Source organism: Ambystoma mexicanum, chromosome 2q (assembly GCF_040938575.1).
Source record: "Ambystoma mexicanum isolate Mex_15411 chromosome 2q, UKY_AmexF1_1, whole genome shotgun sequence".
Classification (NCBI taxonomy): Eukaryota; Metazoa; Chordata; class Amphibia; order Caudata; family Ambystomatidae; genus Ambystoma; species Ambystoma mexicanum.
The window spans coordinates 1085056633-1085074035 of NC_090924.1; the positions used below are offsets into that span (position 1 = coordinate 1085056633).

A 17403-nucleotide genomic window follows, 5' to 3' on the forward strand; every position below is an offset into this window, starting at 1 on the left:
ATATACTTACATTGCTGCCTGGAATTTAAATTTCATAAGCAGGTGTCGGACGTTGAGGGGCCATTCATACTGGTGGCTGGGGAGATCGCGTCATGGTACGTCCTATTTATAAATGTTTATGTCCCTAATGTCACGACCCACATCCAGAAACCCCCCTGGCAAGCCCATGGGCCAGGAGGGGTCTTGGCTCGGGTCTCCAACAAACTTAGGCATCCTTTGCCTAAGCCCTCTTGGGGCCAGTCCTGGCGCCTTTGGCGCCAGGCTCATACTTAAGAAAGACTTGTGTTTAGGGAACTACTTTATTTCAAGTGCCAGCCAACATGGAGGCATTCATATAGCTTGGCTTCTTGGAACCAAGCTATGCGGTATAGTGTTTTGGGTGTGGTACCCTAGGAACTACTTTACCTGGACTACTTTCTTGAAGCTATTTAAACCACACCCGACTTGGATAACACGCTTCGCGTTACTTTGCAATCCTGCAACGTGACGCTCATCGTGTTCAGCTATACCCGTGAACCTCGGAAGAACAGCATCTGTAAAGAGACAAGGACATCGTTAGCAGCAGCAGCTTACCTGTAATTTTCATCGTTAGCTGCCCACAGCTCCTACAAACAGCATCCTAGGATCAGCGTGTCTCCCGGACCGACGGATCTGCAAAAAAAGGAAGAAACAAGACATTAGACACTTCTACAACATAACGAACTGTGCCGAAAAGCTTACCTCGCAAGTCGCCCCTTGACCAGCATCGCCTCGGGATTTCATACACCGGGTGAACACCGCAATCTATGGGAAAGAAAAGACTACAGGTTAGCAAAGGCAAGGGATCATAGCACTGCGCATAGCGCCTATTTACCGCATCATAGCGCTCTCTATACGCCACCATTTACCGGCGAGACCCAATTCAGCCAATGCATCACATTGTACTTCCGCGCACCTAAGGAAGAGAAAGAGACATTTATTAAACCAAGAAAGGCATGCAAAAATAACAACAATATACAACAGCAAGACCTACCTGAAAGACTCAAAGCGGGCCGGCATCAGTGAAGTAACTAGATCGCATTCGCCCACAAAGGACAATGCGCCCCTGCCAAGAAGGCAGGATGGAGAGCACACCAGAATTAACAACAAGGTGAGCAGAGGTCCAGAGGGGCTGCGGGCATGCGGGGTGGTGGGGGGCTGCTTACCCCAGTTGCCCAGTCTTGAACATTGCCCACCTGTATTCCAGGCAGAACTTCCCCGCTGGTCACACCTGGGAACCGCAGAGAAGGATACCAGAGTCCCTACGGCTGGGTGGCGTCTCCGTGGATACCAGGTGAGCGTAACACCTAACTATGACTCTCCCAACTTTTACCAAGCATGTTCGGAGCACCTGCAAACCTTCCCGGGATACGAGGTGGTTTGGGTGGGGGATTTTAACTTTGCCCTTTCCTCCACATTGAATAGATTCGTTGACCCAGAGGCAGCCTTCCTGTGCAGCACAAAAATGGCAATCCATTGCGTCAGATTATTCTTTATTTGATATTTGGCGACAAAATCACCCTGACGCTCCAGAATTCACGTTTCACTCTAGTGTGCACGGGAGTTCCTCCAGGATTGATTATATCTACATGTCCCTAGAGCTGGCTGGCGTGGCAGATGGGTCGGCGGTTCTCCCCCGTACCCTGTCGGATCATTTCCCAGTGCTTGTGAAATTCATGGGTCCCCCAACTCCTCTCAAGCAATTGCGATGGAGGTTTCGGGCTCGGGCTTTGGAAGACTTGGCGTTCTGGGAATATCTGAGCCAGGCCATTGCGGAATTCTTTCAGTGGAATGTGGCGTCCGTCTCTAGCCCGGGGGTCGTATGGGAGGCATTTAAGGTTTTCCTGCGGGGGTGGTGCATGTCGCAGGAGGGGCCAGGGGGTCCTGAAAATTATTCGCAGAGCGATTGCTCTTAGAGAGTAAGAAATCAAACGCTTGAAGCTCCTTCAGGATGGGGCGAATTCTCCCGCTCTACAGGCCGAGCTTGAGGCGGGGAGACGGGAGATTCATTCTCTGATGGATGGGGAAGAGAGGTTTTTGGGGCGACCCGGTTGCAGAGGCGAGATATGGGGAGGGGGAAATCACCCGAGCAGAACCCTTGCATGGGCCATTAGGCAGAAGAGTTGCTTGGAACCCATTCTTGAGGTGGATCCTTTGTTGGGGGAGCCCACCAGGGACGCAATGAAGATTAACAAGATATTTCGCCAATATTACGAGCAGTTGTATACTGCCCATAGCACTGCTGGGCACGATGATATTACTCAGTATCTCGATAGAGTTGTGCTGCGTTGGGTTGAATCTGAGATTGGAGCGCTCCTTAATGATCCCCCCCACTGAAGAAGAACTTCGCAAGGTGATAAAATCCCTTCCGAGCGGTAAAGCCCCGGGCACAGACGGGATAACGGCGGAATTATACAAGGCCTTTCCAGACTTGCTCATCTCAAATTTATGCAACATGTTTGAGGAAGCGGCGTCCTCCGGGGTACTTCCGGAATCCACTTGGACTGCACTGATCACGGTTCTACTTAAGCCTAACCAAGACCCTAAAAAGTGCTCTTCATACCGTCCTTTGTCGTTAATAAACACCGACAATAAAATCTTTGCGAAGTTACTTGCAGAGCGGCTCCTTCCCCACATGCCTGCTCTGATCCTCCCAGATCAGGCGGGTTTTATTCCTTGGCTTTCTACCCAGAATAATCTATGGAGATTATTCATCTTAATGCACAATGTGAACCAGAGTGTTCCTATCGCGGTGGTGGCCTTGGACGCGGAGAAGGCATTCGACTCGGTTGAATGGCCTTTTCTGTTCGAGGTCCTCTGCCGCAAAGGAGTGGGCACCACGTTTCTTCAGTGGATCTCCCTTCTATATTCAGCCCCACGGGCGCTGGTGTATACAAATGGTATTCAGTCCACTCCCATTTATCGAACCCGGGGCACTAGGCAGGGTTGCCCTTTTTCTCCGCTTATTTGCCCTGGCCATCGAGCCAGTGGCATGTGCCCTGAGAGAGTATCACTTTCACCGTGGGGTCACTATACGCTCTTATGTATCTATCATCTCCCTCTACGCGGACGACATGCTGTTATATATAAAACACCCCCGGACCACAGCCGACTGATGGACAAACCTAACCCCAAAGGCACAGCACTCAAGGAGAGATGGGAAGTGGACCTGGGCATCATACTAACCGACAAAGAATGGGAAATAATTTTATTGTACCCAAAAGAGGTGTCCCGCAACGCCAGATTCAGGCAGATACAATTGAATACCCTCTACAGGATGTACATGACCCCACAGCGGGTGGCTAAATTCAACAAGAAAGTCTCACCGAATTGCCCCAGGTGCGGCAACGACACAGCCGACATGATCCACATGTTTTGGACCTGCAATAAGGCAAAGAAACTCTGGTCCAGAGTTAGGCAGACTTGCACAACTGCTGGCATAACCAGATATGAGTGGGATCCGAAAGTCTGCTTATTAGGAGCTCACCCCAAAATAAGCAAATACAGACATGTAGTCAAACTGATGGACCCATCTTGCATCCTTGCGAAAAGAACCATAGCTATGGCCTGGAAGTCCCCAGGGGGCCCGAGGTATGAACGCTGGATTAAGGAACTAGAAAGGTGGTCCGAGGCAGAGACCAGAGCATGGCAGGAAGTGGCCAACTATGGAACAGACGAAGCAAACAACACCCTCGAATCATGGAAGGCCCTCCTAAGAGATATGCCCTTTACCGCAGACCACAAACCCCCCTGAAGGGAACCCCAGAAACAACATAATGCCAGGAAGAGGTTTACCTAAACTTCAAAAGACGCCCGACTTGGCCCAACCTCGGCACCCAAACTCATGAATTCACCTACCTCTGCCCCTGTATAGACACTAAAGATATCACATCTAATGAAGACTGTTTTGTTTGTTTGTTTAATACTTTATTTTTTGTTAAATGTTACCTATATTTAAATGCTAATAAAATACATTTAAAAAAATAAAATAAAACACCCCCGGACCAACCTGCGACCCGTGATGGAGGAGATATCCACGTTTGGCTCTCTGTCTGGCCTACAAATAAACTGGTCTAAATCTGAGGTGCTTCCGCTTACGCCTAGGGTTGCCCCGCGGGACGTGGGTGAGGCCTTCGCTTGGAGACCACAGTGAATCTGCTATTTGGGTATAAGAGTGTCCACCTCCCCCACTCTATTGTATGAAGAAAATGATGTCGCTGCTCTGCAACAGTTGGAACACAGGGTGGACACATGGGTACGGCTACCTCTCTCCCAGGAGGCCTGTATCTCATTATCCAAAATGGTAATCTTACCGAAGCTACTATACATCTTTTATAATGTCCCGGTATGGCCCCCAGCTCCCTTCTGGAGCTGCATAAAATCCCTGATGTCTACACTGATTTGGGCGGGGAAGTAATCCTGCATCTCCTTGAGTATACTGTGCAGCCCTTATGCCCATGGGGGGCTGGATGTTCCCAAACTTTTTCTTTACTACTTGGTCGCCCAGATTCAATACTTAGTCTGGTGGTGGTCCCCGATGAATGATTCCCCACACTCGCTGCTTGAGAGATCGATCGCCCAGACTCACGACTTTAGAGGCCTACTCTGGGCCGCCCGGGAGCGTCACCTGAAGGCAGAGGTCCAACCCCTGGAGAACACGCTTAGGGCTTGGGATCAGATCGCAAAGTGGATTGGGAAGGGACTGTGGTACTCACCCATGATGGCAATATATGGGGTCCGAGGAATCTCCCTTACACACGAGCACATCTTTATACGACACTTACAATCTTTGCACATCCACACCCTAGGAGATATCACACCACAAGGTAAATTCATAACTTGAGAGGAACTTAAGACCAGGGGTGATTGCACTCCGGTTACCCTCTTGCTGTATTTTGGCCCGACTTTCCAAGCGCCCCTGAGCTTTCTCCAGTATTGGAGTACATTGTAGCCCTGACTTTTTAGAAAGGTGATCTCCTCCTTGTACGTTCTGGCTCGCTCGCTGGGGTTACCCCCGACCCCTCATCCTTGTGCAGGGTCAAATGGGAAGATAGCATGGCGCGCTCCTTGTCTGAGGCTCAATGGGGATTTATACTGGCTCAGAGCAGATTGATTTCCACTAATAATAGACTCTGCTTGATTCATTTTAAATGTCTGCATCAATTGTACTACTCTCCTCTTGCTCTACATAAACTGTTTCCACTTATACCCCCGAACTGTAAGAGATGCCAACATTCCCCGGCTGACTTTTGTCACGTGGCTTGGTCCTGTCCTCACATTCAAACCTTCTGGACGGCCGTTGCAGAAGTTATGGAGCAGGTGGTGTAGGCCTCAATCCCCTTTCCTCCGGAACCTTGGGTGTTGGCATGGGTGGAACTGCGAACATATAGTGGCAAACGCCCGATAGGCATGGCCTCGGTAGTCGCTAGGTCATTGGTGGCACGTAGGTGGGGGGGCAGTCTCCGCTCCTTGTTTGCATTAATGGGTGAATTTTATGTCGATGTGTGAAAGGAGGCAGACACAATACAACCAAACACTCCCAGTTAACAGTAGGCCTAAAGACTATTGGCAGGCCTTTAGAAGTCACATGTCGCGTGACCCGAGCGGGGAGACGGTTCCTACGTCACAGGACAATGTGGGATCCATTTCTGTGGCATGTTAGGGGCTATCGACCCTAGAGTTTGTCTGGGATCCTCGCCTCGCTCGGAATGCACGTTGGTGAATTACTTTTTCTAGTATTGGACCTTCGAAGGACAAGTCCCTTATGCAGCGTCAGGGGTATTCAGACGCGTCATTGTTATATGAATACATGACCTGGAAGGGGTTGGGGGGGGGGGGCGTTGCCCAGGGATGGGAATTAGTAAGTGTTTTAATTCATTATTTCCGTGTTCTCTTTGTCTGCACTTGATTTGTTGTGTGGAGTGCAAATGAAAATGCTAATAAAAAAACAGTTTTAAAAAAAAAGAAGAGCCCAGTAGGATTAAACCATCACCACCCATCTGCTTCTTATGTAGGGAGACAGGTCATTTGGCCTGGCATTGTCCTGAAAATCAAAAGGAGGAGACTATGGAAATAGGATGCCTAAGAAGAGAGGAATGGGAAGAACAAGAGGAAGATCTAGAAACCTTTAGCATATGTTTATGCCGATCCTCAGTTGAGTTTACATATGAAAGAGCTCTGGTAAATGGGAGAATAGTGAAAGCATTAATTGATTCTGGCAGTAAACAGACAGCCATAAGAGCCAATTTGGTCACTCCAGCAGGTCTAGAACATGCAACCATGGTTAGAGTCACCTGTGCACACAGAGATAACGTGATCTACCCCAGAGTACTGGTGTACATACCCCAGAGTACTGGTGTACATTAATATACATTAATATCAGAGGGGAATCCTGGCTGGTATCATCGGCCATTATCCCAAGATCGGTAGCAATTGCAGTTCATGGGCTAGTCACATGGACTTAAGGTTAACATCCAGCCCCTGCCGCCAGAGCCAAAAAGAAACTCTGTGAATATGTGATAGTGCCTGGATAAAAATTCCACTTGTCCTCTCCAGAGCCCTCAGACTAGATGACTTCAGAGTAGCACAAACCTATCCACCTCTCATAGGGGAAGGGTATTAGGGACTTATCCAGGTGGCCGGGACAGAGCCATTGCTTTTGGATCCAGTTTGTGGTGGGAGACCAGTGAGGGAGGATCACCTGGGTGAGGTGTCTTCAGGGAGAGGGGATGAGGCAGCCAATGGTGAGACACAGTATTCCCCCCCTTTTTTGTTCATCTAATCCATCCTATTTTTTAGGATTCTCCTAGGTCCCAACTCCCCCCCAACCCTTTCTACACAAACACTGGGCCGAGGAAGAGGGTGACTGAGAGTAACAAGACTAACTAACTCTCATACATCGTACTGGACATGTCCAGTTAATAGAGTCAGGCACTTGACTTTAAGGGCATACACCGGATACCAATTACCTCTCCTCACACGGATAAAAGGCAGAACCTAGACACACACACTGAGAAAGGCGGAACACAAGTACGAGCAGAACTTCTGGGACGAAGGCAAACCTACTGGAGCACAGCGACGGACCAAGGGACGAGAGCAGCGGGTCAAACCCCAAGAGTTCCCTATTGGAGGTCGTTGCCTCCTACAGGCCACGAAAGACACGTGGCGAAGGTGAGATCCAACATCAGAAGGCTGCATTGTGTTTCAAGACACTGATTTTTCCTTTACATACATTTCTCCTTTATACAGTTTTTGTAAAAAAAGATTGGACAGGCATTAGGTTTTGTTGGCATAGGCCATTTTGATTTGACATACTCCACTAGGACTGTTTTGTTTATCGTTTGATGGGCGAGACTACTCCCATCTTAGTTATAGGGCAAAGTAGGAGTTTTTCCACCCCCAGAAACTTCAATAAAGATTTTACAAATTGTACCTATTGTGTCAGTGTCATACTTGTGATACCATGCCTCCCCTAAATAGTGCAGAAAAAACGGTTCAGAGTTCAGCCCCTATCAATTAGGAACTTTTCCTCTTATGCCAAGCCCGGCAGATGTACATAGAACCAAAACGTACTACGTTCAAATTCGCCGTAGACTTACAAAAACACCCAGCTTCCCCAATAGTTAAAATTCTGAATAACTTAAACGATGGTATTAAATAACGTCTCCTCAAATTTTATAACCATTGCATAACAACATAAAATGAACCAAACTCTCACACACAGCATCAAAGATTGTGCAAGTTTTACTTTCAGTGCTGTCACATTCAGCAGTGATACACCTCAGAGATTAAGTGACTGATCAAAATCTTATAAATAAAGCTCGGCATAGGCAGGTCTTCCTGCATCGAGATATTCCTCATAGTCTACCATTATTTTATGACACAAATTCTCAGGCCCACTCGACAATGTAAAGCACATTACACTAATTGCGTTCCTCCTATACATTAGAAAAGCATTCTTAACAGAGGACTTAGTCATTGGCATGGATGAGGGATTCTCCCAGTACACACTTAGCCCAAGAATTAAGAGCCATTTCTTCACATGCAGCAACCACGGGATCTTAAAAGGCACCCCCCAAAGACATCCCATGAAGTAGTGCCTCCTGATATTTTAATAATCCAGGGTTCCCCCACACTCTCAGCCAATAATACATTTGCCTCATTTCAGCATCCTCACCAATAAAGACTATATCACACTACTGCGGTTGGAGTGCTTTGGGGCAGGAGTAAAGTGCTCTTAAAAACTTATTTTCAATTACTGAAAGCTGGGCAGTATTGGTATAGCCCCAGATCTCAGACTCAAAACGGTTGAGGCCTTAGCCTGGGCTTGATAAATTGCCAATACCGACTCGACTCAAATGCCTCCTCCCCTCCCCCCATAACCAAAGTAATATCACTAGTTTTCTCCCAAGTCACCTTGGCCCTTGTGAGCTGAACAGTCTAACTGGTACTTGATGATAAACGTAGGCAATTTCGGTCCCAGGCCCGGGTCATGTATCTAGCACGGGGCATGTGGTTATATTGCGAACACCATTTCTGTTCCCGATCGACCCTCCCGGCAGAGCATGGGTCACTTGGCTCAGTTTGCCGCTGTGAATAGATCACCCAACTCGATTCTTAAATTAAGCCTACTGCTTCTTTGATATCAGTCTCTCTCTCGCTCTCTCTCTCTCCAGATTCAGGACTCAGATTTACACTGCATTATTCTCCCTCTGATAACAGAGCTCAGAGAGTGAATGCATGTCTCTCCTGTCAGGCCACGCCCCACCCTTAACTGTTTCTATTCAATATTATATTTGGGTGGTAGATATAAACTCCTGGATCTTTATGTAATGGAAATATATTAGATGATAGATATAACACTTTAGCAAGCACTCACAATTATATTGGGCAGTTGCTGTTTGGATTAACTCCCAATGTGTGAGTGAACACAAACCCGGACAAGTTTTACAATGCAGATAAAACAGCTTTTCTTAAAATGGGTTGGGGTAGGTGTAGAGATAACTTCTTCCGGAAAGGCAAAAGTCACTAGGTAATCTTTTTCCATGCAGCGTGAAAATGCTGAGAAATAAAGTACTATTGGAACCATATTTTAAATGAACTGTCTGGTTCTTTAGGGACCTCAAATTGATGCTCCTGCGAGCTCCTACGCACGGCAGGCTTCACATTGGGAAATAAGATATTGTAGGCCAATGGGGAAATGAAAAAACCCAAAAGGTGTCAGACTGAAAGAAGGCATGACTATTGTAATGCTGTTGGATGAAGCTCTATTTCGAAATAGAGGATGCCCCGGAAATTTGAAAAACTATGGAGAAAAGAAAGGAGAATTACACAAATATGAGTGGGGGAATAGTAGAAGGCAGACTCCAATGCTTATCAATAAGAAAGTACACCACAATGCTGTTGGATCTTCATATTTTGAGTTAACGTTTCTTGATGCTCACCAAAAATTGCTAATAAAGATGTGTTAAGGAAAACAAATAGATTTTCTCTAATACCTGAAACTGGGCAAAGGAAGCCAACCTGGCAGGAGCCAAGCAGCATGTGAAAACCCGCCATCCAAATCAGCATAGAGTTGAGCCACCCTCTCATTGAGGCGATTTCTGATTTCCTTTCCATGCAAGCACCGGCTTGCTGTTAAGATGATTAGCTCTGAGAGCGCCTCAAACAAGTCTGGAGAGAGAAGAGCTCACATGAACAATAAATATAATTTAATGCACTATGACAGCAATCTTGATACAATTTCTTCTATCCAATAGATCCCTGCTTGATGAAATCAAAAAGCATACACACAAATCTTACATAACAATTTATGCAAGCTTAAAAAGACAGTTGCACTGTACTGACATTTACAATTCAGTTGCCGTTCAAAAGTAACTAAAACATACTTTTCTCTCCGCTGTCTCCCCAACGTTTGAAGTATTCTATGGTTTCTTCTTCGATAAGGGGTACATGATTTTTAAATTGAGCTATGTTCAGTCCAGTCTTAAGCATTTTTTTCTGTTCCAAAAATATCTGCAAACATTAAACGTAAAACTAAGCCAAGAAAATATATACACTTGAAAAATCAACATGAAACACATTTTCAACAAAAAGTGGTTTAATGCGGGAGAAAATAATGTTTATTCAAATTCCAATAATTTGAATGAATTTATGTTTAAAACTTAAAAGAAGCAAACCTAAACCATAATCGGACATGGACCGTTACCTTGAAGAAGAAAAAAAAAAAAAAAAAAAAAAAAACAGTACAATAGAAATAAAACTATTAAAAAATGCATCACCCTTGATAATAAGCAAAGCAATATAACAAGATAGCTTACAATTCAAGAAAAAGATTAGTCACCCTAGGTTCAAAATGAGCCATCTACAATACAGTGAACAACTGTAATCATGAATTGGTTTTAATTTACAAAAAGTATTCAAACCTTTCCTAGAATCATGAAGGATGGGGTCAATTTTAATTTACCCCCAAGGCCTGATGAGCATGGATGTGGCTGCAAGAAGGTAGGGCTATGTGGAGCAGTAGCATGAGCATTGGTGATGGTAGGGCTGCTGAGTGCCAGAGGCACACAATGTAGCAGGAATGCAGGAGAGGTCAGCAGCATACAACTGCATCTGAACCACCTCCCACAAGGGGCCACAACACCTGATCGGCAAAACGCAGAATGTTCTTAAAGTCCAGAGGACTTCATACCATACCGCCTATTCCCACTCCTTCCACATTTCCCTTCTCTTTTGCAGATCTTGCAAATACCATCATGCTCAGTTTAGAGACCACCAGAAGATGATTGATACATGTAATATGTGCTACGCTTCCAGCATATTCACAGAATGTTATCATTTCAGAACTTTAGGAAGATTAGCTAGTAATTAGACCACAGAGCAATCCTTTCCTGATCCAGCATCCTATCTAAAGAACGAGGTCCACAGTAAACCATTTTCCGATGCAGGCCAGAGCAGACATGGTGCAGTGGCCAGGATCAAGAGACATTGGTTGTTGTGTGTAGGCCTGGACGAACTTCACAAAATATTATTTGCTGGACCCTTGAATCTTTTTGTGGTGATTCGACCTATTTCGTCAGTGTCGCACAGATTTTTGTAAGAAGTTGAATACCTAGCTTTATAGAACTTTGAATCCCTAAAAGGAGGTTTGAGGCTATATGTGGCCAGGAAGTGAGCTTGGACCGAATATATATCTAAAAAATGTTATTAGTGATTTATATTGCGCTTATTGTCAGACTCCTCCAACTTTTAATCGTCAAACAGGTGGAAAACCCCACATTGCACAGAATCGTCTTTTTCCCAAAGCAAGCATGCTGCCCCTCCCCGCATAGAAAGGGGTATATGTTTATTGAGTTTATATAGCGCTTTAATCCAAAGCGCTTTACAGTATAACAACAAGGTACAATAATGAAAGAAGCATATTTACAAACATGAAACAAACCAGGGAGACAGTAAGCAGAAATATTTTCTTAAAAAGGATGGAAGAGGGGGGGGAGGAGGTAGGTGAGGAGGGTTTTAATGTCTGATTTGAGGTCAGCGGGAGGAAGGGGGAAGGAGGGAGGGGAAGGGTAGTGGGGGAGCCCCCTGGTGACCTCCTATGCCCCCTGGTGGTTTCAGTGTCCGATTTGAGGTCAGCAGAAGGAGGGAGGAGAAGGGAAGGGGGGCAGGTGACAAGGTGAAGGCTCCGTTCAGATCCTGGACTTTAACTTGTTGGAGTGGTGGGGATGAGCGCAGAAATGGACACTAGTCGCACTGAGAGCTGCGTGGTTTGTGGTGGTACGGAGCAGTGAGAGGGGAAAGAGGTACCGATTACCGGTGCCTACCACACGCTCTGAGGGAGATATTGCGCCACAGGTGGGGCGCTGGGGTTCACATAGAGCGCCTGGTCGGACCTAAGGCGCTGGGTGTGCGGTCAATTGTTGCCGCCCCGCTCCCCCCTCTGCGCCACATGCAGCGACTCAGATAAAAACTACCTGCGTGACACTCCCCGACAACTTCTATACCGTCAACGGCCTCAGCAATCTGTCTGTGTCGAGACCCAGTGAATTAACCCGGAATAACTTGCATTTCTGGCTCAGCACCTCGACCACAGGCATTTCTGGACCGCCACCACCGAAGCAGCAGACTCATGGCCTAATAACCCAATACGGAACACTTGCTAACACTGGTTGGGGGCTACTGGAGGGAAACATATGAGCAGATGTATGCACACCCCTGGTGTTGGAGACTGATGTGATGCTGCCTTGGAAATGCACTGACTATGTGCTAGCTGGACAGCCACGAGAATAGGCCTGGCAAATCTGTCAAATCAGACAGCGGGGACATCGCAAGAGTCAAGGCCGAGGAGCCAGAGCGAGAACTGTAAAAAATAAGCTTCTTGTTATAGCTACGTGAGAGGACACAACCCATTCAAGCAGTGTAATACTGTACAAACAAGATGTTAAGGATCTGTTTATGTTGCAGTAATATCTACACGTGGACCTGCGAATCAGCTCCTCTGAAATACAAGATGCCACACGTCAGATGGTCCGCACCCTGCCCCCCTGTGAACCCTAAGAGGCGGGAAGCTTGGGGGGAGGGGGGGATGTATGTTAGTGCTCGATAGATCCCAGATCCCGAATCAATTTTTGGCAAGGAGCTATTGGCCCAGTGCCTGACTGGGGTCATACACAGGCACTCTGCCCCTATCATATACTTCTCCTGTAAACTTGTGCCTTCACTAAACAGGGCTGCCACAAAGACAAAGTTCCTTTAAAGCGCCTCATTACAACACTACCTCGAGATCAACCAGTATTACAGGGGCCAGGTACATTGTGGTTTGCTGAATAATCATAACCGTCATCCGTAATAACCTGCCCTCATTGTGAAGACTCACGTGTGCCGGCCACGTCGGAAGCTGAGTGACATCTGCATTCTATTTCCTCGGCGATGACAAAGGGAGCCTGCTCCAAGAAGAAGACCGGGCCTATGGACTCCTTTACAAGCAGCCAGTCCCCAGCCGTCATGCCACCACCGCCTGTTGACTCCCCCGATGACATCATCCGAAAACTCCAGATATGATCAGCTCCTCACCACTGTACAAAGTGGGCTTATGTCAGTCAACGTGAAATTGGATGACATCGTCGCCACCATTGGCTCACTGAAAGCCTGCGTTGAAAAGGAAAGGGCGCGAGTGATGGAGGCTGAATCTAGGATCAGCAATAATGAGGATTCAATCGGACAAAACACTCACAATATCACCCTACTGAAAGGTGAGATGGTCAAACTACGTGGCAAATGTGATGATCTAGAATCCAGGTCCCGTCGTAATAATATCCGCATTGTGGGGGTGGCGGAATCCTTCTGCAAGGGCCCCATTGAAACACATGTTGAAACACTATTGAAATCTCTGTTCTGAGACAACGCCTTTTTGGATCACTTTTTGGTGGAGAGGGCCCATCGCACGCTGGCTGCGGTGCCCAAGCCGGGAGCTCAATCCCCGCAACATAGTCGCTAAACTGCTGAACTAAAGGGACAGAGACATAGCTCTCTGCTTGGCAAGAGAAATGGGACCCTCCGACATGAAGGCGACAACATTCACATCTACCCGGATTTTGCTGCGGGAGTACAGGCCAAAAGAAGATCATACGACCAGGTCAAAAAACAACTCCGCCTGCGACAGGTCCCATATGCATTGATTTTCCCGGCGAAGCTGCGCATACAGCATGGGGGTCGTGCGCACTTTTTTGAACATCCCACGGCAGCCATGGACTACATAGAAGCTACAATCCTGCTACCGCGCTAGGACAAAGACCTGACCAAAATGGGCCTCCGCAGCCTGCGGCAGACAGGAGAGACCCAGCTGATTAATCACCCCGACCATAATATCCTTTTTATGATTGCATAGTGAAAATGGGATGACCGGGTGGCAGCGACAAACATCTGTTTTTGTAGACCGGATGAGTGGCGTTTAACCGTGGCAGTAGTGAGCCGCAACTCCGGAGAATTCCAGAAGTTGTATAATGGTATCATCATCAGGTTGGGGGGGGGGGGGTCGATGGTGCGGGCTGTGGTAAGAGGGAAATTGGGGGACGTTTTACCCTCGGAGTTAGGCTGGGGCTTGTTGGGATTGTTAAAGGTTTAAAAGCAGAGGGTTATGTCGGCGGAGGTGCAGTCGGATCGGCTGGTACACACCATCACACAAATAAAAATATTGTGACACATGGCACGTAAAACACATTCCGATAAAGGGTTGACTGTTAAACTACTCTCCTGGAATATTCGGGGCTCAATAACCCGGTCAAGGCCAGAAAGGTTGCTGCGTATATATCAAGGCACAGTCCACAGATACTGTTGATTCAGGAGACGCACGCACTCGGAAATGTAAACTCCAGTTTCCACTCACGCTGGGGCCCTCTCCGATACTATACAGAGTATTCTGCTCAATCCAGGGGCGTGTCTCTGCCTGATTCACCCATCATTGGGGTTCCGATATTCATATATTAGGGTGGACGCCCAAGGCAGGTTTGTGTTGGTGTGGGGGGAGGTGGCTGGTCGTTTAATCGTAATAGTCAACACCTATGGGCTAAACATCGATGATCCCGAATTTTACTGGATAATACTAGGTATGCTTGACGCACCAGGTGATGCATTAGTACTATGGGGGGCGGGGTGAGACTTTAATACGATTCTCGGTGTAGCACTTGATAGATCCTCCGTTACCCCCCGTGGAATCACAAAGGTCGTGGCTACCCTACAACAGATAATGGCACAAGTATCCCTCATAGACGCATGGCGCACACTTCACCCACTTGATAGGCAGTACACATCCTACTCAACTGTCCATGACTCGTAGTCCCGTATAGATTTTTGGCTCATTAGCTCGTCCCTCTCAGATGCGATATCGGCTAGCGAAATTCACCCCCGAACTCGCTCAGACCACTCCCCGATATCCCTTACCCTAACTCTACCAGACGTTTCACTGCGTGCTAGACGCTTGGCTTAGAGACCCACATGCATGCGAATCGCTCTACAAAGAGATTGATGAATTCTTTGATTTGAATGAGGGTTCAGTTAGTGCACACTCCACACTATGGGAAACATTTAAGGTGTGGGTGCGAGGTATCATTATGGCAAAGACCACTGGGTTGTTGACTACAGTCAGGAGATAATTGGGAATAGCGGAAGCTGAACTAGCATCGCTTGAAGCAGATTACAGCGCTACACATAGTGAAGAAGTCCTCTCCGACATACACGACACATTGTATGAATTTAATAAACTGATGGATAGAGAGGTCCTATATATGGCGACCCCTGCCCTTGCCCGCAGATATGGCGAAAGTAATAAAGCAGGTAAATTCCTGGTAAACATGCTTAATGCGGTGGGCTACCGTAACCCGATAGCCAGTATATAGACCACACAGGGGGAGGTAGTAAACTGGGAAGAAGACATTGTCACGTTCGTTTCATTTTACAGAACCATGTACTCTAACAGAGATGTTACATCCAGAGAGGAGATAACCGATTACCTACGGGCACTCGATATCCATTCCCTTAATCTGGAAGCTCGAACCGCACTAGACTCACCCATCACACTTGAAGAAATCACTGCAGCTATAAAGGCATTAACAACCGGCAAGGCCCAGGGCTCAGATGGCCTTGGCGCCGAACTGTATAAGGAGTTCCAGGATAGGATAGCCCCTATTTTGCTGAAGGTGTGGGAAGAGGCTATGGAGCGTGGCACACATCCTGAATCCATGCGCAGAGTAAGGGGATTGGATCTGAGAGGTTATAGTTAACACGGAGAAGTGTCTTAGGGGACTGATAGTTTGCCAGGACTAATTTTTGAAAGTTCGGGCCAAAGTGAAAGGATTCCAGGGTAAGGTGTAGAAAGGTCCAGTCTACTTTATCAAAGGCTTTGGAGGCGTCCAAAGCCAGCAGGGCCAATTTGTGCGAGTCTTGGGCTGCGATATCCACTAGATGCAGGGCTCTACAGATGTTGTCTCCAGTTGACCTATGCATTATGAACCCCGTTTGATCTGGGTTTATCAAATTGGGCAGGACATCCGCCAAGCGATTTGCTAAGAATTTAGAGTAAATGTTAGCATCAATGTTTAGTAGAGAGATGGGCCTATATGAGCTATTTTCATTGGCGTCTTTGCCGGGTTTAAGCAACAGCATGGTTATGGATTGTTGCATTGACAGTGTGATGGAGCCCGAGACACCAAATGAGTTGAAGAGGGCTGTTAGCAGGACTACCAGTTGGGGACGAAACACTTTATAAAATCTTGTTGTGAACCCATCTGGGCCTGGGGCTCTAGGCTTTAGGGACTTGATGGCTGCCTCCACCTCCTCACCTGTGATCAGGGCGTGCAGTCCCTCTCTGTCTGGCCCTTCGAGTTGTGGAAGGGCGGCACCTTGCAGGTACCGCAGCTGTTCTGCTTTGTCTCAGGGCGACTCCAACATTGTCTCGGAGAGATGGGTCACTGCCAATCGTAGCTTATCTTGGTCAGAGTACTGGACCTTGCCCTGAGGGTCGCGGAGGCCCACTATGGTGTTCTTTCTCTTCGCCTTAGCCAATTCCTCCACCAGGAGTTTGTTCGCTTTGTTGTTCCTAGCATAATAGCCTTGCTTGGATTTGACCAGTAAGTGAGCCGTTTCCTCAGCGTAATGGGCTTCCAACTTCTTCCGGGCTGTCTGTAGGGCGCGCTGGGTGCTCAGGGACCAGTCTTTTTGCTTATGACGGGTCTCTTTTTTTAACCTCTCCTTCAAGTTCCACATGGATCCGTTGTTTACATTTATGGAATGCCGCTCCGTGTGCGATCAGTTCTCCCCACCCTACTGCTTTCATGGCATCCCATGTGTTGGCTGGGGAAGTGTCTTCAGTTGGGTTTTCCCAGAAAAAGTTCCTGGTCACTGTGGCAATGGAATCCCTTAGTGCATTTCATTCAGGATGGGGTCATATCGGTTCCAGTGGTGTCTAGGAGGTGGATCAGGGTCGTGAGCTCGGAGGATCAGAGTAAATCAGGGCATGGTCTGAAAGTACCTTTGTTCCTATGGTCCCTTTGTCGACAAAGGCGAGAACTTGTGGGGAGGTCAACAACAGATCTATTTGGGAAGAAGTCCTATGTGCATATGAGAAGAAAGAGAAGTCGTTTTCGCCGGGGTGAAGCACTCTCCATGTGTCCACCACCCCCAGAGTTTGAAACAGATGGAGAAGGCTTGTGGCAAGCTTAAAGTCTCTGGGGGCGGCGGATGCGATCTATCCCATGAGGGGTCCGGGATATGAGAATATAATGAATTGCCCCTCAACGAAGGGGAGGAGGGTATCGCCCAGTGCCTCATAAAATGCTTCCTGTCCTTCATTGGGGTGCATAAACCAAAATGAAGGAATAAAGCTGTCCG

At 47.3% G+C, this 17403-nt stretch overlaps 1 protein-coding gene across 1 annotated transcript in view; it reads right to left on the minus strand.

Annotated features, from left to right (window-relative positions):
* The window catches only part of CYP51A1 (cytochrome P450 family 51 subfamily A member 1), a 131696-nt gene that overhangs the window by 89840 nt on the left and 24453 nt on the right, over positions 1 to 17403 (minus strand). The window contains exons 4-5 of the mRNA XM_069648427.1: positions 9906 to 10032; positions 9516 to 9690 (exon numbers count right to left, since the gene is read on the minus strand). Coding sequence (XP_069504528.1) covers positions 9516 to 9690; positions 9906 to 10032 — 302 coding nt within the window. The remainder of the gene's footprint in view (positions 1 to 9515; positions 9691 to 9905; positions 10033 to 17403) is intronic.